General features: G+C 39.7%; 3 protein-coding genes across 3 annotated transcripts; all 3 read left to right on the top strand.

Moving 5' to 3' along the window:
• sec61a1 (SEC61 translocon subunit alpha 1) lies at nucleotides 1-7,943 on the top strand. The gene is made up of 12 exons (XM_037774202.1): nucleotides 1-161; nucleotides 1,783-1,850; nucleotides 1,957-2,022; nucleotides 2,928-3,006; nucleotides 3,094-3,225; nucleotides 3,321-3,430; nucleotides 4,539-4,692; nucleotides 4,804-4,964; nucleotides 5,056-5,253; nucleotides 5,367-5,558; nucleotides 5,648-5,724; nucleotides 6,790-7,943. The coding sequence occupies exons 1-12, from the start codon at nucleotides 155-157 to the stop codon at nucleotides 6,974-6,976; spliced, it is 1,431 nt and encodes a 476-aa protein (XP_037630130.1). The 5' UTR covers nucleotides 1-154; the 3' UTR covers nucleotides 6,977-7,943.
• Nucleotides 7,944-9,222: 1,279 nt separating this feature from the next.
• On the top strand, nucleotides 9,223-11,562 carry chchd4b (coiled-coil-helix-coiled-coil-helix domain containing 4b). The gene is made up of 3 exons (XM_037774204.1): nucleotides 9,223-9,474; nucleotides 10,691-10,789; nucleotides 10,905-11,562. The coding sequence occupies exons 1-3, from the start codon at nucleotides 9,453-9,455 to the stop codon at nucleotides 11,258-11,260; spliced, it is 477 nt and encodes a 158-aa protein (XP_037630132.1). The 5' UTR covers nucleotides 9,223-9,452; the 3' UTR covers nucleotides 11,261-11,562.
• Nucleotides 11,563-14,332: 2,770 nt separating this feature from the next.
• uroc1 (urocanate hydratase 1) lies at nucleotides 14,333-22,383 on the top strand. The gene is made up of 19 exons (XM_037783934.1): nucleotides 14,333-14,604; nucleotides 15,234-15,364; nucleotides 16,262-16,355; nucleotides 16,451-16,510; nucleotides 16,587-16,715; nucleotides 16,807-16,868; nucleotides 16,979-17,045; nucleotides 18,049-18,192; nucleotides 18,292-18,380; nucleotides 19,353-19,415; nucleotides 19,533-19,712; nucleotides 19,804-19,901; nucleotides 19,993-20,065; nucleotides 20,200-20,389; nucleotides 20,501-20,599; nucleotides 20,713-20,812; nucleotides 20,949-21,030; nucleotides 21,757-21,856; nucleotides 21,954-22,383. The coding sequence occupies exons 1-19, from the start codon at nucleotides 14,479-14,481 to the stop codon at nucleotides 22,092-22,094; spliced, it is 2,028 nt and encodes a 675-aa protein (XP_037639862.1). The 5' UTR covers nucleotides 14,333-14,478; the 3' UTR covers nucleotides 22,095-22,383.
• Nucleotides 22,384-24,239: the final 1,856 nt, after the last annotated feature.

Here is a 24,239-nt window from a genome sequence, read left to right on the forward strand (position 1 = left end):
GTAGTGGTGACGTGTCTCTAAAGTTTCTCCTCCTCCTCCTCCTCCTCCTCAGCCTCCTCCTCTTCCTCCTCCTCCCGGTGGCTCAGTCAGTCAGTAGTGAGGTTGGTCACATTAACACAGCGAAGCAACACGTACGGTGGACCGATAGGACATCATGGGCAGTGAGTATGGCTTTAGTTATAGTAGACTTAATGTAAACACAGCGTGAGTATCTTCTCCCTGAACACAGCCTCACAGGTTCAGCTCCACTTACCACGCGAAGCTAACGGCTTAGTACTAGCACTGTTAGCACGCTACAGCTAGCTAGTTGGCATCTGCTTTTCTACTATTGTGCGATTTTGTGTGGATAAATTGTGGGTGTATTCAGTTAAACAGTTAGTTAGTGTGTTTATAAACTGTATTCCGTGGTTGTAGTGAGACTGTAGAGGCGTTTAAGTGTTTTTTGTCGGGAGGAAACATGTTGCTAAGCTAACTCCAGCTAGCCACTCATTCAAAGACATTGACAGTCTAGTGATGACGACGCATAACACCGACCGGTGTCTTCTTCACTCTGCTGCTCACAAACCAGCTGCCTAATGATAGGAAACACGTTGTAATGATAGTGTAAAGATCTAGGGATGTATATTTAGAAACAAAATGTTTTATTTGACATTTAAAATGTGTTTAGTAGAGGTTATTGTCTTTGGTCCGCCCACCATTCACTGCCACGTCCCCTTGGTGACCAGCTACTACTCCTAGTTTACTCACATTAATACTCCTAGTTTACTCACATTAATACTCCTAGTTTACTCACATTAATACTCCTAGTTTACTCACATTAATTCTCCTAGTTTACTCACATTAATACTCCTAGTTTACTCACATTAATACTCCTAGTTTACTCACATTAATACTCCTAGTTTAACTCACATTAATACTCCTAGTTAACTCACATTAATACTCCTAGTTTACTCACATTAATACTCCTAGTTAACTCACATTAATACTCCTAGTTAACTCACATTAATATCATGTTTAACTCACATTAATACTCCTAGTTTACTCACATTAATACTCCTAGTTTACTCACATTAATACTCCTAGTTTACTCACATTAATACTCCTAGTTAACTCACATTAATATCATGTTTAACTCACATTAATACTCCTAGTTTACTCACATTAATACTCCTAGTTTACTCACATTAATACTCCTAGTTTAACTCACATTAATACTCCTAGTTTACTCACATTAATACTCCTAGTTTACTCACATTAATACTCCTAGTTAACTCACATTAATACTCCTAGTTAACTCACATTAATATCATGTTTAACTCACATTAATACTCCTAGTTTACTCACATTAATACTCCTAGTTTACTCACATTAATACTCCTAGTTTACTCACATTAATACTCCTAGTTAACTCACATTAATATCATGTTTAACTCACATTAATACTCCTAGTTTACTCACATTAATACTCCTAGTTTACTCACATTAATACTCCTAGTTAACTCACATTAATATGTTTAACTCACATTAATACTCCTAGTTTACTCACATTAATACTCCTAGTTTACTCACATTAATACTCCTAGTTTACTCACATTAATACTCCTAGTTAACTCACATTAATATCATGTTTAACTCACATTAATACTCCTAGTTTACTCACATTAATACTCCTAGTTTACTCACATTAATACTCCTAGTTTACTCACATTAATACTCCTAGTTTACTCACATTAATACTCCTAGTTTACTCACATTAATACTCATCTTTTATTCTGTTTACAGTCAAATTCCTGGAGGTGATAAAGCCTTTCTGTGCAGTGCTGCCAGAGATCCAAAAACCTGAACGAAAGGTATGTTTTAGTACATTTTGCATTTTGGCAATAAAAGAACACACCTTGGTGTTGCTTTAAGATATTTATTATAAACCTTTTTTTTAATAATGTGATTGTCCAACAGATCCAGTTCAGAGAGAAGGTACTATGGACTGCCATCACTCTCTTCATCTTCCTGGTTTGTTGCCAGGTAAGTGCCACAATTAATTACTGTTCAAAATTACTCTAAATGGAAGTGCAATCAATATGATATGATTTGTAACACTTTTGATCTTGCGCACTACGATCATTTTCACTCACTGACTTGATTAATGACAATTTGGTCAGATTTGATTTCATCAGTTTCTTCAATGACCTTCATCAAAGGTAGAGGTTGAGTTCACCTAGTCGCTGTGTGCAACATTTTTTTTTTTTAATCCAACACACCTGTCAAAAAGACTTTTTGGTGTGATAGAACTGTAGTAAACATTTTGCACTTAACTGAAAGCTGATATATATTAGATATTGATATACTATCAATTGTTTTTGATTATTTTGTACAAAAAATGTCAAGAAATTTGATAACTGCCCATCACAACTAATCCCTGCAACAACAGAGTACCTGGTGCTTTTAAATAAAAAATGTAAAGGTGCTAAACACAAAATTGAGAGCATTTCTATTGCCTCAACGTGGCGATGGCTGTGCTGGCGTCTAGCAACTAAAGGTGCTGACAGCACTAACGGTGCAAACAACGTCAACAGTGCTGACAGAGATAACAGTGTTAACTTGAGGGGGAACCTGAGTGTGGGTGCTAAACTGCTGTTTAGCTGTAAAATGAGAATTTGCTCTCAGCTTTAAGAGGCTTATTAAACCAATAAAAACTTTCATTGATTCATTTTCTGCTGATTGATCTGTCGATTAATCGAAAAATCACGGCATACTTGAGCACCTGCATACTCATAGCACTGCGCGCTATGAGTATGTTGTCTATTTAGGAATATGTGTGTCCTGACAATTGTCAAACTATCCAAACTGTGAATGAAAGGCTCATAGAAGCAATTTTAAACTTGTGCATAACTGAAAAAATCTAATTGTCTCACACTTTTTTCCTCCAGATCCCCCTCTTTGGCATCATGTCTTCAGACTCTGCAGATCCCTTCTACTGGATGAGAGTCATTCTGGCCTCAAACAGAGGTATCTGTCCTGCCAATAACAGAATAAAAGATTGAATGTGTGTCTGCTCTCTTGCTGGTGTATCCTAACTTGAATATCTCCCTCCAGGTACCCTGATGGAGCTGGGTATCTCGCCTATCGTCACCTCAGGCCTGATCATGCAGCTGCTCGCTGGAGCAAAGATCATTGAGGTTGGAGACACACCAAAAGACAGAGCCCTCTTCAATGGAGCTCAGAAATGTAAGTAAACTCTCATCAGGTGGTGATTTGTGAACATATGGTTATAATTTATAAGTATGTCTATAGATTGTCTAACCCCTGTTGATATTTTTCAGTGTTTGGAATGATCATCACCATCGGCCAGGCCATCGTATATGTGATGACCGGCATGTATGGAGATCCCTCTGAGATGGGTGCAGGAATCTGTCTGCTCATCATCATTCAGGTGAGAACAGGAATTTTCTTCAAATTTATTATAACCGATTGACCGATCCTAAGTCCCGCCCCCCTTAGTCACCGTCGCTAGGTTGGACAAGCTTGACAAAAAGAAACACACTTCAACATACGTCAGGGTGGCACGAATCAGAGATAATATAAACAAAGGAACAAAATCAGACAAAGTCATGCAGGTTCACCAGAAACTCCTTCAGCTCAGAACTCCAGTGCAGCGGCCTGCAGTCGGAGCTGCGGCGGCAGGTGGAGAGTTCTACGCCCGGCAGCGGCGGCTCCTACTCTGGCCAGGAGCAGAGCTTTGCCTTGCTGCCCTGCCGGTCCCTGCTCAGAGCCAACACCACGCTGCTGGAGGCCATGGCCGTATTTCTGGGCCCGCAGGAGGGAAGGGAGGCACGGGAGAACCGCAACCAGGAAGGCAGGGGTAGACAGTCAGACCCTCTTGCAGTAAAATGAGGGGTTTTCCAAAGGGACTCTGTGGACCGCCAAAAAACAAAAGTTCCTCATTAGTAACTGTGACTATATACAGTATAATGGGTCCGTGAAGATTGTACATAGTTACCTTTGAACAGTCTTAGCATTTCATCAAAAAAGCCCTCCAAGCGCTCTTAATAACATATCACCACTCTAACCACCGTTGTGTGATGGACTAGCATCGCCCCTTTGCTTTTTATTATCTATTTGGTGCTGACTCATGGTAATTAACTTAAAGCTACATTAACAGAAGGTTGACTGTACAGCTTACAACGAGTATGATGACAAAAGCACGACACTCACCAGCAACGTTCAGTGTCCGGCCGATCTGCACCCATAAATGAGCTTTTCTGTCTTTGTTATGATAATGTCTGTCTGACATTTCATAAAGTTCTGTCTGAAAAGAAGCGACGGTGATGTGGCCAGCGCTTTTCTGAAAGATTCAGAGATTTTCAGAGAGCAGAGCGCTCAGAAAATAGAAAAAACATTCTTGCGATCAGAAAAAATGCTATATAGACACAGGCCCTAAGACTCTCCAAAGAAATATGAATTCATTACGAAGGGAAATATTTTCATATGAGTGCTTCTGTGCTTTTTCAGCTGACTGAATCTGTTGTGTTCTTCCACAGTTGTTCGTGGCTGGACTGATCGTGCTGCTGCTGGACGAGTTGCTCCAAAAGGGCTACGGTCTTGGTTCAGGGATCTCGCTCTTCATTGCTACCAACATCTGTGAGACGATCGTCTGGAAGGCCTTCAGCCCCACCACTGTGAACACCGGAAGAGGTAAGAAACCACAAAGTGTTCGGTGAATATGTGATTTTGATTCATAGTAAATGTGAGTCCCCTGCACTACGCAGGACTGTGTCTCATACTTGTGACTTTTTCCGGTTCTAGGTACAGAGTTTGAGGGAGCAATCATTGCTCTTTTCCATCTGATTGCCACTCGTACCGACAAAGTACGCGCTTTGAGAGAGGCCTTCTACAGACAGAACCTGCCCAACCTCATGAACCTCATCGCCACAGTATTCGTCTTTGCTGTAGTGATATACTTTCAGGTGAGTTTTTGGCCTTTCTTAACATGCAACTTTTCTCAAAGTTTAAAAATGTAAACAGTTTAATTGCTCACACGTTTTGCTTTTCTCACAGGGCTTCAGGGTTGATCTGCCTATCAAGTCGGCTCGCTACCGTGGCCAGTACAACACCTACCCCATCAAGCTCTTCTACACCTCCAACATCCCCATCATCCTGCAGTCTGCCTTGGTCTCCAACTTGTATGTTATCTCACAGATGCTTTCCACACGCTTCAGTGGCAACTTCCTGGTTAATCTGCTTGGTACTTGGTCTGTAAGTATATATTTAATTACTCCTTTCTGTTCAGTTTATTGAGCTTTAGTCTAAGAATGACCCCAGCTGCTAGAACATTTTTCTGCCCTTTTTAAATCTTGTATTCTTTGTAGGACGCAACGTCAGGTGGTCCAGCCCGGGCCTACCCGGTAGGTGGACTCTGTTACTACCTCTCTCCGCCGGAGTCATTTGGCTCTGTTCTCGATGACCCTGTCCATGCAGCCATCTACATCGTCTTCATGCTCGGATCATGTGCCTTCTTCTCCAAGACCTGGATTGAAGTCTCAGGCTCCTCCGCGAAAGATGTAAGTTGTAGCCACTTTCGGGCAGGCGGTGTTATGGGTTTATTTCAAACAGACTGTGTTTTAAAGCTCTGCTCTTCACTTTCATCCAGGTGGCGAAACAGCTAAAGGAGCAGCAGATGGTGATGAGGGGACACAGAGAAACCTCAATGGTCCATGAACTGAACAGGTAAAATCAAAAACCTTTTCTTTTACATTCCTCATCAGCCGCACAAACCTTTATCAGTTAGAATAATTATAAGCCCTCCTTATGAATTTACATTATCTAATGTTTTTGACACTGACAAGCAAATAACTACCATCTTATAATCAAAGCAACACATTGTCATCATATTTCACCTTACCTTCCTTTATTGCCACGTGTAACCACTTCAGCAGTGCGACCAGGGCAGGGATTTCCCCGGCGGCCATGGCTGCCAGGTTCCCTCTGTCTGTCTTTGATGCCCACACTGCCCCCGCTGATTTTGCCATTTTCTCCTCTGACTCTTTCCTGTCAATACGGCTTTTAGACACCAGTGTCTTTTGTTGAGATTCTGAATTTTATTTGGGCAACATCAAGTGAAACACTGCACACCATGTGGTGAGTCTAGTATGAATAGCTGGAAAACCGGGCTATTTATGACGATTGTTTGACACAGGGTGCAGCTGCGCCATGTTTCAGCTGCTACGCGGCCGCCAGAGCTGATCACAGCCTCTCTAAACGATGCTTGTGATTCCACCAGATGTGCTGCAGCGTGTTTCAGAAGCGTCCCAGAAGTGGCTCTCTGCTCTGCTCTGCTTTGCTAAAAATACGCGCCTAGTCTAGTGTGCCTTCTTTGCTGGTTAGTCTTTCAAGTAGTAGAAGAAATGTGAGCGTTCTCCTGCTACGAGGCACTGTATGTGAAATATACTGTAGATACAAAATAATTATGAGGATGAATGTATTTTTAACCACTAAAACACAGCCACAAATCTTTAATCCATGTTGTTCTTAAAGCTGCAGTGGGTAGAAATGGAGCAAATATGATTTAAAAAAATATATATTTTTATAAAACGGTCACTATATCCTGATAGTAGTGCATGAGACAGGTAATCTGAGATAAATCATGTGTCTTTGTGTCCTCCGGTGCTCCTAAAGGCGTCTGCAAGATTTCACAGACCGGAGGAAAACAACCAATCAGAGCCAAATTAGATGCGTAATATCTATTATTGAGATGCTTAATATTCATCTCAATCTCCCTGATTTGTGTTCCAGGTACATTCCTACTGCTGCTGCCTTCGGTGGACTGTGTATCGGTGGTTTATCAGTAATGGCTGACTTCCTCGGAGCCATTGGCTCTGGCACCGGTATCCTACTTGCTGTCACCATCATCTACCAGTACTTTGAGATCTTTGTGAAAGAACAAAGTGAAGTAGGCAGCATGGGGGCTCTGCTCTTCTAGAAACAACAACAACATCCTCCCAACTTCTACCAACTTTTATTAGGATCACCAACTTTGCATTTATTTTACATCTTTGTGAAGCTCCTGCATCGTCAGCTCTCCACTTTCAGGACGACTGAGGAATCTTCAGGAATCTCAGCTGAAATGGGACCTTGCAAGGCGGTGGGGCTACACAGCTCGTCGCTCCCACCTCGTATCTTCCAAAGTAACACAAAGACCAACATTTCAGTTGTACTTCATCAGATTTTTCTAACTGACTCGAGATTATAGCTCCCCAAGATTAATTTAAAGGTTTCCTCTGTGTATGACATGAAGTCCTCCAGCGGGAGTTGGGTCCTTTTTTCAGACTGACAATAGAGCGCTTCAGTATGCAGGCATACTCAACAGGGATGACGGAGGTCAACTGCCTGCTGTGTGCATACATGCACTCGATGTTCTGCTTGGTGTTATCTTAGTTTATACTTTTACTTTCAGCTTTATTTTATTTTTCTGTCAACCTGCCAATTATGTGAAGGTGTGGAACAGAAGCTGAACTGTCAAACTCTGAGTCCAGTACTGTCATTTTCCTGATTGTAACCCCATGTTATAGCTGTTATTAGAACAGGGTGTGGTAAGACTAGGATGTGGAGCTCACATTGGGGTCCACCTGTCGCTGTTTTAATGTATGGCATTCCCAGGGAACTGCAGTATTAACTCACATGTCACATTCATTTTCCTCTCCCACTTTCAAAGGTTTTTTTTTTGTTCTGTTTTTTTTAATTGTCTGCTCTAAGCATACTTGCATTAATCACTTTTCCACACCTGAAAAAAAAGATGATTTTTCTGTACATAGGCCATGCATTGATTAACTTTGAATTTGTCTTAAGTGTAAAATAAAGTCTTTGGAATATGTAAAAAATAAATGCATTTCAGAACAAACTTATAGAAAAACATTCTCAATAAAACCTTTTTGTGGAAAAAGGCTCAATATTGTAACTCTTCTACTTGTCTGAAGTGTCCCAGTCATCTATACGTATTTATCAATAATTATGACCTCCTATGAAGACATAATTTATATTATTACTATTAAGTCGTCCATCATCTGTTTATACATCAGCTGCCACTTATGGATGCCCACGGAGGAATTATAGCTGTTGACATAAACAGTAAGAAACACTTATATCTGCTTACAACTACAATATAGTGTGTTTTGTAGTAGGACATGGTGTAGCTACTTTTAGGGCTAGGCAATAAATACAGTTAAATAATAACAATAAATATGATCCCCTTCATATAAGGATTGTGATTCCATATTTTGTGATCTACAATGTATGAGAATTTTAAATGAATAAATCACCAAAGAGCCATTTTCACAATAAGATGAATGAGTTCATCAAACTTTTACTATGTGATTGATTGTTAGTACATATCTTTGTATTGGATAGATTTTGTTATTATGGCAAAATTACTTTTATCCTAATATCCCACCCCTAAAATGAAAAAAAAAAAAAAATATATATATATATATATATACATTGAATTAATTATATTTTATATACATTAATATTGGAAAAATAGTATTTTGTTAGTAAATATCTTTGTATAGGATAGATTTTGTTATTATTATGGAAAAATAATAATACTATCCCACCCTTAAAATGAAAAATGTATACATTTTTCATTTTAGGGGTCTAAAATTTAATTCTTGGGTCTCTAAACTATGGTGTAAGGTCTAAGACCTGCTCTATATATAAAGCGTCTTGAGATAACTTCTGTTGGGATTTGACACTATACAAAAATAAATTGAATTGAATTGAATTGAATTTTTCATTTTAGGGGTGGGATATTAGGATAAAAGTAATTTTGCCATTATAATAACAAAATCTATCCTATACAAAGATATTTGTAATAGTAAAAGTTGGATAAACTCATTCATCTTATTGTCAAAATGGCTCTTTGATGATTTACTCATTTAGAATTCTCATACATTGTAGATCACAACATATGGACTCACAATCCTTATATGAAGGGGATCATATTTATTGTTATTTAACTGTATTTATTGCCTAGCCCTATTAGTAGCTACACCATGTCCTACTACAAAACACACTATAATGTAGTTGTAAGCAGTTATAAGTTTTTATTTTATTTATTTTATTTATTTTATTTATTTTATTTATTTTATTTATTTTATTTATTTTATTTATTTTATTTTTCTTTAGTAGTAAAACTAATGAGTTAGACATGTTTGCATGTGATGTGTTGACCTGTTGGGGGCAGCAGTGCGCCCCGCAGTGTCTGCGCTACCGGAAACAGAACCGGAGTAGAAGAAGAAGAAGAAGAAGAAGACTCCATGCACAAGTCAAGCAAGGATAGTTGTGAAACGAGCTAACTAGCTGCTGCTGCTGGACTTCATGTCTTGTGTTGTGTGTCAGTAAGAGTCGTTATCCTCGGAGCTGCTGCTGTAAAACCAAAAAGAGGAGTTTAATCTGAAGAGATGAGCTCAGTCAGAGAGGAAGGTAATAAAGGTTATCTCTGCTCTGCTAACCTCATCTGTTAAAGATAACCTGAAGTTGATGTTAGTCTGAATGAGAGATGGATGTTGTTGTTGTACCAGGCTGATAAAAGTCTAATAACTATCTTTTTGTTGGGATGAGAAGCAGAGATTGTTAAATGTCTACCTGTTACATCATGAGACTGTTATCTCTCCTACAGTGACTCAACCTGCTGATGCTTCTCACAAAGTCACCTTGAGTCTTGTCATTAAATGATTGTCCTTGTACTTGTCATCACTAAGTCAAGGTTTTCATCATGAAAACATCTCCACTGTCACAGTATTAAGTACCTTTTTGAGCTGCTTTATACTTTAAATCCACTAGATTTCCACTCCATTACATTTATTTAACTATAGACAACACTTTGCAGATTAATGTGTTTATTATTATTTAACTTTTATTTAACCAGGTAGTATTCATTGAGATTAAGAATCTCTTTTGCAAGAGAGACCTGGCCAAGACAGCAGCATTTAAACATACATTAAAGTTTCAGACGACACAACATAAAACAAATGCAAAATAAATACATAGCATAATATCATACAAAACACATTAAAGTCAAGTGTGTGAAGCGTTAAAGTGAAAATATTCAGAAACACAGACAGCTCCAGAGTGACTCTGCTTCTAGGTCTTTCATTAATGTGTTAAATTCATCAAAAGTAATCAGATTTCCCAGTTTCAACTTAGCTTGCAGTGTATTCCAGGAAAAGGGAAGCGGGACATTCATTTTCATTTCATTTTCATTTTCATATTTAAGCTACATATGATAAGCTTACAAAATACAGTGAATTGTTGGATATTAAACCAGTGGTTTCATTCTTTTGGGCTGGTGACCCCCTCACAAAAAGCAGTTTTTAATCATCATATTCTATCAAAACCGTTCAGCCTTAGTCTACATTGTTTCTGGATACCTCAAACATCAGTATTTTGTCATTTATCGGCCGACATAGGATGTCACAATCTAATATGGACCAAAAGGCCTGGATGATTTAGCGGACTCTAGTGAGAAACATACAGTACACTGTTTAACTGTTGAACCGGTTATTACTCTGTTAATGTCAGAATATTAAATTTAGTAGAGGCTGTAGATATAATATAGCCGGCCTTTGGTTTGGATTAGGTAACACAGTATTTATCACTGACAATTTGTTTGCGTTGTTCTTCCACATTTTACAAACAGGTAAAGACCGAATCATCTTTGTCACCAAAGAGGATCATGCAACGCCCAGCAGTGCTGAGCTCGTTGAGGAAGATCCCAACGACCCATACGAGGAGCGAGGTGAGGAGCAGTAGAGAGAAACCTGTCGTCAGGTTTAATTATAGCTCGGGTTAGGTTTGAAAAAGTGCTAAATTATTACCCGCATAATGAAGTTAAACCTCCTCTCTCATCCTAGGTCTGATTCTTCCCAGTGGGGATATCAACTGGAACTGCCCCTGCCTGGGTGGGATGGCCAGTGGACCCTGTGGGACGGATTTTAAGGACGCCTTCTCCTGTTTCCACTACAGTACAGAGGAATTGAAGGGCTCTGAGTGCCTGGAGCAGTTCAGGGCCATGCAGGAGTGTATGCAGCGTTACCCGGATCTCTATCCACAAGAAGATGAGAAGGTGCAACAAGAACAATTATCAGAAACGGACCAGACCTCACAGGACATTGCATCTGCAGAAACATCAGGTGCAAACTCAACATCTGCCACTGAGCAAGACTCTGATACGACACAACCCAACACAGAGGGCTCAGTGAAAAGCTAATGATGAGCCTCGAGAGCCACGAGGCTTTAAAAGTGCTAAATTCCAAATTCAGAGCATATATATGATTACGCTTTCACGACAACGCCGTCGGTCGGGACGGCGTTATCAGCTGTAACTGCCATATGAGCGCACTGCAGAGCGGTGGCTATTAGCTATCCAGTTCACACACGGGACTCAAATGCACGCGCAGTCAGACTGCCTACGTAAACAAAACACAGAGAAGCTTGGATTACAACACACACAGAGGGAGAGTGACTTAATTCTCTGCACAGATAGACATTACTCCTCTATCTTTACATAGCAAATAGTTGTTTGCTGCTATATGAATGCTCTGGATATGGGATTTAACACTTTTAAAGTTCAACTGAAATCACATTTAGTCATTGATAGCCAAAAATAACATCAACATGTTTGTTTTTTCACAGTTACTGTTAATAGTTTTTCTTATTAAAAGGGAGAGGGAAATGTTTTTTGGGGAAAAAGCGTTGCTTAAGCGGCTGGTAACAAACCTGCAGACAGTGTATTTTTAGCATTGAGGAGTAAAGTCCACACACCAGCATCTAACCTGACCGAAGTGATATTTGTAGGTAAGTTTACCTGCTGTTTTATATGCTGCAGCTGACCAGCTGCTTGTCCATCTAGCCTGCAAACTGACATTAGCAGTGCCCATTTAATGTTTGTTTAGTCGCTCATTCAACAAGGTACGGTGCAGGAAAACAACGTGTGTTCATGTTTGTAAGTTGGATAAGAAGGAGACCTCAACAGGAAGGAATGCTAATGTGGGTTATTACTCAAAGGCTGTGGCTACTGCTTTATGGAAATCTGCTTCAAAATGATGCGATGTGATTGGCTGTAACAAGTTCTACATCTACATAGATGGAGAGCTAAAGGTATTCCAATGAACCAGTAGGGGGCGCCATTGTGAAACCCAAAAAATATTAAAATTAATCATAAATGTATATTATATATTAATTGAATATATACGCTTTCCTCAGAGGGGAACAGACGACATGTAGTTTACAGAGTAGATAAAAAACATAAATTTTATTTATGAATAAGATGGGCTTATACTTTTGTAAAACTAATACAATGCTATCAATGAAAAAAAAATCGAATTCTGCCTTTGGGTTCAGGCAGAACAAGATTAAAGAATCTTTCATTCAATCAAGAGCCAAGAGGACCAAGCTTAACATACACTTTACACCTCAGTGTATTTTTCAGTGTATCTTTGTCTCAATTCAAGATGGTTCTACGTGCCCATGCTGTGATTTACCATAACAATGTCTGAGTCCGTAAGATAACAGTAAAAACATGTTTTATGCTCATTACCTTTTCATTTCCATTCTCTCGTATCTGTGCTATTTTCTAATGATGTGCAACATATTGTGTTTTACAGGTGCATTCATGTAAAGTTTATATTCATATTAAACTTTGACTCAACGTTTATATTAGTAATGTTACAGATAAAGTTGCTAAATTCACAGAGGTGTGAAGAATGTACTGAAGACTAATTTCTACTGTGTAGTCTTGAGTCTATAGGACTGCATTTCTTCTGCTAATTTATAACTTTAACTTAAAACTTTTCAATGGCTGAACTTAACTGAACAATTTGTGTCCAGCACAGGACTGACTTAAAGTGACTTGAAGTGAATATTGTTGAACGTTTTATAATAAAAAAATATTATATCTCACAACATTATTATTGTTTAATATCATTGCAATAATGACCGTATACTGTGATCACCATGATGCAAGTCTACACTGTCAAAAAGAGCAAATGTGTGAGCTCATGAGCAGCTACAGCAGACGGTAACTTTGAAATGACCATAAACAAGATACACAAGAAACTCTTTGCTCCAATATTATTATTTCTTTTGAATTTGATCTGGTTTCAATTAATTCAAGCAGAATTAAGCAAATACTGCAAAGCATCTCCAAATACGTTGTTTGCTCTCTGCCAGTGAGTTTCTCTACAAAGATCAGGTTAGGGCTGTCCTCAACCAAAGACATTCGTAGTCGACTAACACATACGATTTTGTCGACTAATCGATTAGTTGATTTAATCTGTAAAACTGAGTTTCTCCACAAAGAATCACACAAAAGCACCACTTTAAATCTTGTGTTTAACAGAGATGTGCTCATAAGTTTCTTGGAAATAAATCATTCAGCATAAAAAATGACTAGTTGACTAAAGAAATCTTAGTCAACTAAGAACAAAACGACAGATTGGTCGACTAATCGACAAAGAGGGGGCTTCCCTAGATCAGGTATTTTATGAAGAGGTGTAATGTGTTTATTTATTAAATAATTATTATTATAATAATTAACCAATAATGTTATTTCGTTTGTGCTTAGTTTATACCCTCCTTAGATGCAAAATATTGACCATGTAATCTTGCTGAAAATTAAATTCTCCAATAATATCTTTGATTTAAAAACAACAACAAAGTAAACTGATTAATTTCAACACATATTAACAAAAAACAATCCCTGTCATTGGATCTCTTGAGGCTGACATATATGTGGGTTTTCCTGTTATATACAGTATATAATGTACTACTATACTGATAATCTATTTTTATAATCAGCAGTGTTGTCAGTAGCACAATATAATTCAACATTTAGAATTAGTAGGTTAACTATTATACTTTCTGGGAGGACAACTTTCTAGATCTCATTTCACATTGTCTTTATAATTAGATAGTCTGAACATGCATCCACTGGACCTCATCAAAAATATGATAATGAGCTGTAAATGTGCTTTTTTTTTTTTTACATGAGACTTGATTAGTTAAAGATGGGAGTATCTGCAGGAAATAACTTCATTCTACATAACAGTTGTTGACCTGTCCAAAGGTTCTGGCATGCACGTTTTTAACCAGAGTTATATGTTGAAGCATCAGGGGTCAGAGGTCAGAGGTCAGTGGCGGCGTTTGTCCACTGAAGCATGCGCCACTTCAAACTCTCTCAGGGATCAATAATTACCAAACACCACTTTCCTATCCGCGCCGTACCATTGGTGGATTGCAAAGGGCAAAGACGACCAAAAAGCCAATGAGACATTAAGGTGAAGAGTGATCGCCCTCCGATCTTCACACGTACAGTCTTTCTCTTCATAGAGGACGGTCTGCAGTGAGGCTGAGAGCTGCCTTCAATCTCCAGCGTGGACTCCGTGTTCAGGTTTTTGCTCAAGCGTGTGACAGAAAATCCTCAACAGGATGTCTTCTTTAAAAGAGATATGCAACGGTTTACCCCTGGACCCTTTGCCAGCTAATCGTGGTAGAGACACCAATGTGCCACATGCACCTACACGGACCCCCAACCTTACAGCAGAGGAGGAGCGGGTGAGTCAATATACTAGTAACTTCAACATTTTTTATCACTTTTGTCACTCAGTAATTTGTAAATCAGTAGTTCGGGTACATTTTATGACATTTAGATCCGTTACATACAGGTGTAACTATTGAGATGGATAGTGGTTGCAGTACATTTATGCTTAAATGAAACAGAGCAATCATTAATCCTGTGCTTTTCCACCATAACAAGTCAAAATACTTCCTCCGAATAAAACTCTAAAATGAAGATGACCTGCTTACCAGCTTAGCTGCAGTCAAAACTGTCAAACGACTATCAAAAGCAAAAGCTACCTTTAGACATGATCATGAAACAATGTGAGTGTGAGCTAATGGAGGTTACAGCTCACTTTGTAACATTAATGCCATGCTGTGTACTCTGACTTATTGCATCACCATTGTTGTCTCATGGGCTTTCCTAAAATTGATTATTCTCTACGGTCCTCAACTGATTGCCCAAACTGAGAGCAAAGGCTTCAGTCAATGATTAAAAGAGACGCAGTGAGTCTGTTATCCCTAATGAAGTAAAAGATCTATTCCTCTATCTGACTGTATGAAACATTGATTTGCTCTGTGCAGTGTGTATTCACTAACCTGCTGTAAATACCTCTTCCCTCTAGTTGGCGTTGAGAAATGCATTGCGTTATTTTCCTCCGTCCCACCATGCAACACTTGCACCCGAGTTTGCTCAAGAGCTGCGGCAGTACGGGCACATCTACATGTACCGCTTCTGCCCCACGTTACGCATGAGGTGAGGCAACCTGACGATGTTCCTGACGACGTCAGTATCCACATTGATATTTGAGAGTGAAATGAATATGATGAGTATTGGCTGGTATTCCTTTTTTTGCACATACAATTAAAGGAACGGTGTGTAACATTTCGGGGGATCTAGTAGCAGAAATGGAATATAATATTCATAATTATGTTTTCATTAGTGTATAATCATCTGAAAATAATAATCGTTTTTGTTAGCTTAGAATGAGCCCTTCATAGCTACATAGGGAGCGGGTCTTCTTCAAGGAGCCCACCATGTTGCTCCACCATGTTTCTACAGTAGCCCAGAATGGACAAACCAAACACTGACTCTTGAGAGAACCTTTCATGTATTTACGTCACCTGGAGGCCACCGTAGTTCTCCGACACGCTTGTGAAACAGCGTGCAATAATGTCAGCTACAGAGTGTAAAGGCCCAGACACACCAACCCGACATCAAAGAACTAGCGGCGATGAAAGCAGGCCGTTGAATTGCCTCACGCCGCCTTTGTTTTGGCCAAAAAGATGCAATCGGACACACCGCAAAGACTACAGCCGACGGCAAACAACCACATACGTTCTGCGCCTGCTTGAGAGGAAATAACTCTCCACACCAGCAGAAAGGGAAACTGGAAGACCGAGGACTGCGGATATACAAGCCGTTGTTATGATACGTACATGAAACAAAGCGCCGCTTGCCGACCATTTTCACACCACTCTCAAGTAAACACACTGCACCTCGCCAGACATAAATAGAAATCAATGTGTCCTCCTATAATTAAAATCTGTTTCCACAGAGGCTTCTGTTCAGCACATAGTCTCACTTTAAGATGGTATTGTCTAGTTTTCCTTCCTCCACAGCAGTGATGTGAGTTTCCCTCTGTCTCCTCAGAGCTTACCCCATAGATCAGTACCCATGCCGCACACGTCAAGCTGCCTCCATAATGCTAATGATCATGAACAACCTGGACCCAGCAGTTGCTCAGGTGAGCCTCTAACACAGATCATATTAACTAAGTGTGTGAAGTCTTTTGTTTAATTCATTGTCTCGATGACGGCTTCAATTTCTTTTATCCCTCAGTTCCCCCAGGAGCTCGTCACCTACGGAGGGAATGGACAGGTGTTTAGTAACTGGGCCCAGGTAAGCCCTGAGTTTGTGTTCAATAACAATGTATAGAGTTTAAATAGATAAATATTAATGACTTGTGTGGGTGCAGTTTCGCCTGGTGATGCATTACCTGAGCGAGATGACCGAGGAACAAACTCTGGTGATGTACAGCGGTCATCCCATGGGCCTGTTCCCCAGCCTGCCTTCATCACCTCGTGCCATCATCACCAACGGCATGGTAACTGCCCAACACACACCTGATTAAACAACACATGCATCCTTGTGTACTGACATGCTCACTCTTTTTTTTTTTTTGTTTCATCCCTCAGGTTATTCCAAATTACTCCTCCAGAAATCAATATGAAAAGATGTTTGCCCTCGGTGTGTCGATGTAAGTTCTTAAGGTGCTTTTCAGGAAGAAAATGATGCTATTTTGATCCTCATGTGGGAGCAGATGTTGATCTTGATGTAATCTGTGTTCTTTTGTTTGTCCGTTTTCAGGTACGGTCAAATGACAGCAGGCAGCTACTGCTACATCGGACCTCAAGGGATCGTTCATGGCACTATGGTTTGGGAAATTATTAAAAAAGATATATATATATATATATATATGCAAATCATCATGGATTACTTTTAATCAGTGGTTCCCAACCAGGGTTATTATAATAAACTGAAACTAAAATGAAAATAAGCAGTGAAAAAATATTTTTAGTAAATAAAAACTATATCCTTTAAGAAAAACTAAAACGTAACTGAAACTATATTGCCTGGTTAAAAAAAACTAATACAAATTAAATAAAAATGAACCTAAATTAATTAAATAAATAAATAATTTTAGTTTTTTATCTGTAATATGACCGAAAAAAGAAAACCGCAAGAATTTCCATCAACTCTCATGACATTAAACCACAGAAACTGAACGGACTTGAGATGGCGCTATGCCGCAATTGCTTCCCTAAAGTAGCATGAAGATTAAACATTAAACATGATGGCCATTCCCACATAGTTCTCCAACCATGTATTTTATATGCATGTAGCTACGTATTTCTGAGACATTATACCTAACCCTAACAATAACAAACTAAATTAATGCAAAACTAAAACTAAATATATAAAAACTCAAATGAAACCTTGCTTAAAAAAATTAAACAAAGCTGAAACTAGCAAACACACTTAACTAAAATAAAATAAAAACTAATTGAAAATTCAAAACTATTATAACCTTGTTCCTAACCAGAGGGCCAGGACCCCTGAAAGAGATTGTACGATGAGTGTTAAGAGATGAAAAAAGAAGAAAAAAAAAGAAAAAAAGAATTCCTTCCCCAGAAAATTTTACTTATTTGTTAGTCTTTTCTCTAGTCTTAGCTCTTCGATTTTTTTTTATTGTGAAATACTGGATAATTTCACCTCTTTAGGCCTCTTAGAATAATTTAAATTAAATGATCTGAGGAGAGAAAGTCAAGGTTAAAATGGTTGGGAACCACTGCTTGGAATCATAACGTTTAGTGTACACAATACCTGTATGTTGTAGTTCCTGTTTTTTATTTCCTCCCTTGTGTTTTTCCGTGCAGCTGACTGTGCTGAACGCCGGCCGGAGGTACCTGGGCTCTGATGACTTGAGCGGCCGCGTCTTTGTGACCTCTGGCCTCGGGGGTATGAGTGGAGCTCAGGCGAAAGCTGCCGTCATCGCAGGTTGCATTGGCGTGATTGCAGAGGTCAGCTGGTGTCCGGTCATTTAATACTCAACTGTTAATACTCAACGAAGGATCTCCTGTATGTGTGTCAGCGTGACTGTGAATTTGATTTCTGTGTAGGTGGATGAGGCTCCTCTTAGAAAGAGACACGAGCAGGGCTGGCTGATGGAGGTCACCAGCAGCATGGACCACTGCATTAAACGCATCAGGTAACAAAGAGGAAAAGTAATTGAGTGTGCAAATTATTATAAAATATTATATTATATATACAATATTAATTGGCAGCCATGTTAGCCAAAAAAAAAGCCCTACATGGCAGTGGTGGAGGTTGTAGTCACATCCTTTACTTAAAGGGGACATATCGTGCTCATTTACAGGTTCATGCTTGTATTTTGTGTTTCTACTAGAACATGTTTACATGCTTTAATGTTCGAAAAAAAAACTTTATTTTCCTCATACTGTCTGCCTGAATATACTTGTATTCACCCTCTGTCTGAAACACGGAGTTTTAGTGCATTTCAACGGAATGGCAACTGAAATCCGTTGCTAGGCAACAGTTTCCTGTCAGCTGATGTCATTCACATACACTGCAACAGGAAATAAACTGGGACACATTTTGAATGTTTACATTAAAAAACGCATAATGGTCTAAATATTGTATATTTGTGACATCACAAATGGACAGAAATCCTAACGGCTTGTTTCAAACGCACAGTTTCTGAATACGGGCTGTTTGTATTTCTCCATGGATTGAGTGTTTTGATACTTTCACAGTATTTATATATCACTTAAACCTACTTTATAATATAAAAGACATGAAAATCTCACTTTTTACAATATGGGACCTTTAAGTAAGATAGTAATACCACACTGTAGAAATACTCAGTGAAAAGTAAAAGTACGGACGTATTGTTAGCAAAATGTACCGAAAGTATCAAGTTAAAGTCCTCAATGTAGACAAATGTCTCCTGTGAATACTGTTATATATTAGATCATTAAAAGAATATGAGAATGATGAGAAGATCATTATCACTCTCCCAGCTGGTGGTGGTATCGATCTTCTTGTCTAACTCTTGCAAAGAAAGCTCCATACATGTTAGCATTGCTGTGCTGCAGTAAAGACGGTAAGATGGATCCTATAATGTAACCCTGTCAGTAATTCAGTATGTTGTGTTTTTCAGAGAGGCCAAGAGCTCCAAGACTCCCCTCAGTATGGGTTTCCATGGCAACATTGTAGACTTGTGGTGAGTGCGAGGTGAAAAACGTCCTGCTGCCCAGACACGACCCAGGTCTGCAGCTGCAGTGAAAGAGACACCTTTAGTTACATACTCTAGACATCTTTGTTCTCACTCTGTAACCAGGGAGAGGCTGCTGTTGGAGTATGAGAGGACCGGGGAGCTCCTGGTGGATCTGGGTTCAGACCAGACCTCCCTTCACAACCCGTTTAACGGAGGCTACTACCCAGTCCAGCTCAGCTTCCGCCAGGCGAACCAGCTCATGACAACTGATTCTAACCGTTTCCAAACCATAGTCCAAGAAAGGTAATATTAATCACACAGATGGTTTTTCTATGGTACCCTATCTGCAATATCTGGGTCTGTTGAGCTGAATGTGTTTTACATGCGATCACAGCCTCCGAAGACACATCAAGGCCATCAACAAGCTGTCTGATGCTGGTATGTTCTTCTGGGACTACGGCAATGCATTTCTCCTGGAGGCCCAGAGAGCTGGTCAGTAATTTAATATTCACATAAACATATCATCATTATCATTCAGTCTATGTCACACCAATATAGAGGCTTGTGTTCTTTGTTTTTATAGGAGCGGAGGTAGAAAAGGTCGGCGGAGGAGCAACAGAATTCCGTTACCCTTCGTATGTCCAGCACATTATGGGGTGAGACATTTATTCAATCTAGTGTTGATCATGTAATAGAACTTTATAAAAAGACAGACACGTAAACTGTGGTCACATCTGGTCTTCTCGCGATTAATAGTTTGTGATCTCTCTTCTTCTGCCTTTTGCCACAGGGACATTTTCTCTTTGGGCTTTGGCCCATTTCGCTGGGTGTGCACATCTGGCGACCCCCAAGATCTTGCTGTAACGGACGATATCGCCGCTACTGTCCTGGAGGAGATCAGCGCCAACGTGACTGATCGCATCAAACAGCAGTACAATGACAACATCCGCTGGATCAGAGAGGCTGGAAAACACAAAATGGTGAGTAAAATTTCTTTGGCAACCAACCAACCAATCAGTCAATGGAAATCTGATGAAATGATACGTAGCTGCAGTGAGCTGATTTCCTCTGTGTGTATTCTCTTTGTTTAGGTTGTGGGATCCCAAGCCAGAATCCTCTACTCTGACCAGAGAGGAAGAGTCTGCATTGCTCTGGCTATCAACCAGGCCATCGCTGATGGAAGAGTTTCAGTAAGAGGATAAATTGTCTGCTAAGAAGATTATTTCATGTTTACTTGCGGTCTGCAAGATATCAAGTTTTCACTGCGGTCTCAACAGTGTGTTACGTTATTTCTGTTGTTCAGGCTCCTGTGGTTATTAGCAGAGATCATCATGATGTCAGTGGCACAGACAGCCCCTTCAGAGAAACCTCTAATGTGTATGATGGATCTGCCTTCTGTGCAGGTATGTTCACTACAGCTTTGTCGGAAACCAGTGGCTCAGATGATCCCATTCCTGTCTCTCTTCATTCATATGAACCAGTAACAGTTGCAGGAATCATTTTCAGAAGTCAGAGCTCACAACGTCTCCTCCTTTACAGACATGGCGGTCCAGAACTTTGTCGGTGATGCATTCAGGGGCGCCACATGGGTAGCCCTGCACAACGGTGGTGGCGTTGGCTGGTAAGGACGGCTGCTCATCCAGTAAACAGTAATCTGTGTGAAAGGTTTTGAATCATCAATACTTATCTGTCACATAGTCAGTGTGTTTTTATTCCATTAGGTAACACTTTATAATAACCATCATTAATAAATGGTAAATTAATAATGTATTGAACTTTAGTTAATAGTTATTTTACTGTTAACAAAAAATTAAATAATTAATAATGTTTACTAATTATTAGTAATGCTCCAAAAAAATATTCTATTTTAACAGTTTATTATTTCAGACATTAAAACATTTTATATACTATAAATATATAAGTATTTTTGTTAATGATTACCAAACGAAGAATCAGAATCAGAATCATCTTGTAGTGCACGGTTTAGCTGTAAAATGAGAAAGTTTGTGACGCCGCCGCCATTGTGAAATCTGGCGAAGGAATGCCAAGTGACCGGAGCACAGCCAATAGCAACGCTCTCTCTCTGAAATGACCTGTGATTGGTAAAGTCTCCCGTCACGGGCTAGATTTTCTAGAGCCTGAAAACAGAGCCATGAGGAGGTGCAGAAGTCTAGTTTTCTCTCAGAACACTTGAATTACAATATGCTGAAAGGTTATTATGGAACTTTTGCCCAATGATGCCAAAAATATACAGCCTACTGCCACTTTAACAGTAAAATAAATATTAACTTAAGTTTAGTTAACTATCAATTTATCACTCATTAATGATGGCTGTTCTCTCCTGCAGGGGCGAGGTGATGAACGGAGGGTTTGGTTTGCTATTGGACGGCTCGGAGGAGGCAGCGAAGCGTGCCAGACTGGTGCTCAACTGGGACGTCTCCAACGGGGTGAGAGTGTAGAGAGGAAAGCAGTGTGATAGAGTCCAGCCTCACTTGTTGTTTACAACATGCTCTAATGGCTCTGATCTGTTTCTGCGTGCTGCAGGTGGCTCGTCGCTGCTGGTCTGGAAACTCAAACGCCTATGAGACCATCCAGCACACCATGGAGGAGAACAGCCAGTTGCGTGTCACCATGCCGTTTCCTGTACAGGATGAACGCGTGCTGGACCGGGCCCTGCAGGGCTAGCCAACATTGTAGCACAGGTTTAACAGCCAGCTACATGCAGTCACTTAGTAAAGCTGTAATCCCTCCAGAAGTGTCTGAGTCAGGCCTCATGCAGCTGTTTAAATGAGCACTGCAGACGGTCAGTACTAGTTCATGAATCAGTGACAATGTTGTTACATAAATTGTTTGCCATGAATGCAAAGTAGGCTACAATATTGTGCTATAGGCTGTTTTAATAATTTAATCTGCCACAGTATATTCTTTATTTTTTGTGCTGAAAATTAAACTACAAGTATGTATAAATGATAAAGCATATATGAATCATTTGTATGTCAATAATCTACAAAATAATTTGTCCAAAACTATCAGTCAAGTTATCAATGACAGGTTAGAAGTAGAGAGTTATTGTTTATTTTATAGTGTGAAAACAAAGGAAAAAGAGATCAATCAGGATGCCAAAGCAATGTTTTGGCCACAGCTGGCTGGAATTTTTTCTGTCTTCAACTGCACATATTTTTCATTTTGATGTCTGCTTCAACCATGTTTTTGATGCTGAAAGAGACAGATACCTGACAATCACACGGATTTGACCTTCCAGCAGATGACGCTATGCAACAATTGCTTCACATCAGATATTAAAGTAGCGCGAAGATTAAACATTGAACATAATGGTCTTCCTACAGTTCTCCAACCATGTATTTTGTATATATATGTAGCTTCTTCTGAGACATTATAGCTGGCCCTAACAAAAACAAACTCAAACGAAATATATAAAAACTAAAACTAAACATTTCTGAAAAATTGAAACTAAACTAAAACTAGCAAACACACTCTGAAAACTAACTAAAACTAAACTAGAATGAAATCTAAAAGTCAAAACTAAAATACAATAAAAACTAATTGAAAATTCAAAACTATTACAACCTCGCTTAACTGTGTACTTCCTACATTAAAGCAGCAGCAGGCCGTATATTTTTGGCATCATTGGGCAAAAGTTCCATAATAACCTTTCAGTATATTGTAATTCAAGTGTTCTGAGAGAAAACTAGACTTCTGCACCTCATCATGGCTCTGTTTTCAGGCTTTAGAAAATCTAGCCCGTGACGGGAGACTTTGACCAATCACAGGTCATTTCATTGAGAGAGCGTTCCTATTGGCTGTGAACGGAACTTGGCGTTCCTTCACCAGATTTCACAATGGCGGCAGCGTCACAAACTTACTCATTTTACAGCTAAACAGTACACTACAAGATCATTCTGAAAACATTTGAGGCGAGAAATAGGCATTAACGTAACATAATATTGATTCATATTTGATCAGCGCTGTCTAGTTTGACCGTTTGGTCAGAGTTTGCGAGTGATTGACAGCCGGCTCTCATAGACGGCAGCTGGACAGCAGACCTCATATCAGCTCTTACCAGGGTCGGCGCCAGAGTGTTAGGGGCGGACGGGCAATCAGCTTTGACAGGGGATGGGCATTTTTTTCACCTCATATAGCCTTTATTAAAGGGACTGTTTGTAACTTTTTAAGCATATAAATGTACCGGGTCGCGTGTGGCCGGAGCCTCTCCTCCTCTGCCTGCCTTCACTCAGACTGCAGTGTGGATTGAGCGCGCGTTCTTGCTGTCTCGCTCCACCTCTAGAAGTGAACGCGCGCTCACTCCACACTGCAGAACAGTTAGTTTAGCTCTGAGAATATCTAGTGAATGAACAGTGGACGTTTGTGCAGAAATAAATGCTGCAGCTCCTCCAGACCAACAGAGGTTTTCCGTGTCTTGTGAAGTGACGGGGATCCGCAGAGAGAAACGTTATCATCGAAACCCGGGCGGATTTGGTAGCGTTTCTCTTCCTGCTCAGCCTCCGGCACCGACCCGCTTTTGCCTCCGCTATCTCCCTCCCTCTGAAAGTTACAAATAGTCCCTTTAAGTGTATCTTTAACATTATCATGTTTCATGAAAGAAATAAACTGACAGAGAGGTGTATACATACTGACACTTATGCGCACAGGCGCGCACGCACGCATACACATGCTGTTATGTCCACAAAAACAGGTTGTAAACTAACACCGTGTCCTAACTGGATGCGAGCGTCCGACTATCACGCTGCATCGCGCATCGGACGCTCTCTGTCCACTGAATCCGTTAAATCTGTTACATCATGTAAACAA

The sequence above is a fragment of the Sebastes umbrosus genome, chromosome 1, assembly GCF_015220745.1.
Source record: "Sebastes umbrosus isolate fSebUmb1 chromosome 1, fSebUmb1.pri, whole genome shotgun sequence".
NCBI lineage: Eukaryota > Metazoa > Chordata > Actinopteri > Perciformes > Sebastidae > Sebastes > Sebastes umbrosus.

Coding starts and splice junctions, on each gene's coding strand:
- sec61a1 (XM_037774202.1), top strand. Junction 4,693..4,803: donor CACTGTGAACACCGGAAGAG/GTAAGAAACCAC, acceptor TTCCGGTTCTAG/GTACAGAGTTTGAGGGAGCA. Junction 5,725..6,789: donor ATGGTCCATGAACTGAACAG/GTAAAATCAAAA, acceptor TTTGTGTTCCAG/GTACATTCCTACTGCTGCTG.
- chchd4b (XM_037774204.1), top strand. CDS start 9,453: ATGAGCTCAGTCAGAGAGGAAG. Junction 9,475..10,690: donor GAGCTCAGTCAGAGAGGAAG/GTAATAAAGGTT, acceptor TTTTACAAACAG/GTAAAGACCGAATCATCTTT. Junction 10,790..10,904: donor CGACCCATACGAGGAGCGAG/GTGAGGAGCAGT, acceptor CTCTCATCCTAG/GTCTGATTCTTCCCAGTGGG.
- uroc1 (XM_037783934.1), top strand. CDS start 14,479: ATGTCTTCTTTAAAAGAGATATGCAACGGTTTACCCCTGGACCCTTTG. Junction 21,031..21,756: donor AACGGTGGTGGCGTTGGCTG/GTAAGGACGGCT, acceptor TCTCTCCTGCAG/GGGCGAGGTGATGAACGGAG. Junction 21,857..21,953: donor ACTGGGACGTCTCCAACGGG/GTGAGAGTGTAG, acceptor TGCGTGCTGCAG/GTGGCTCGTCGCTGCTGGTC.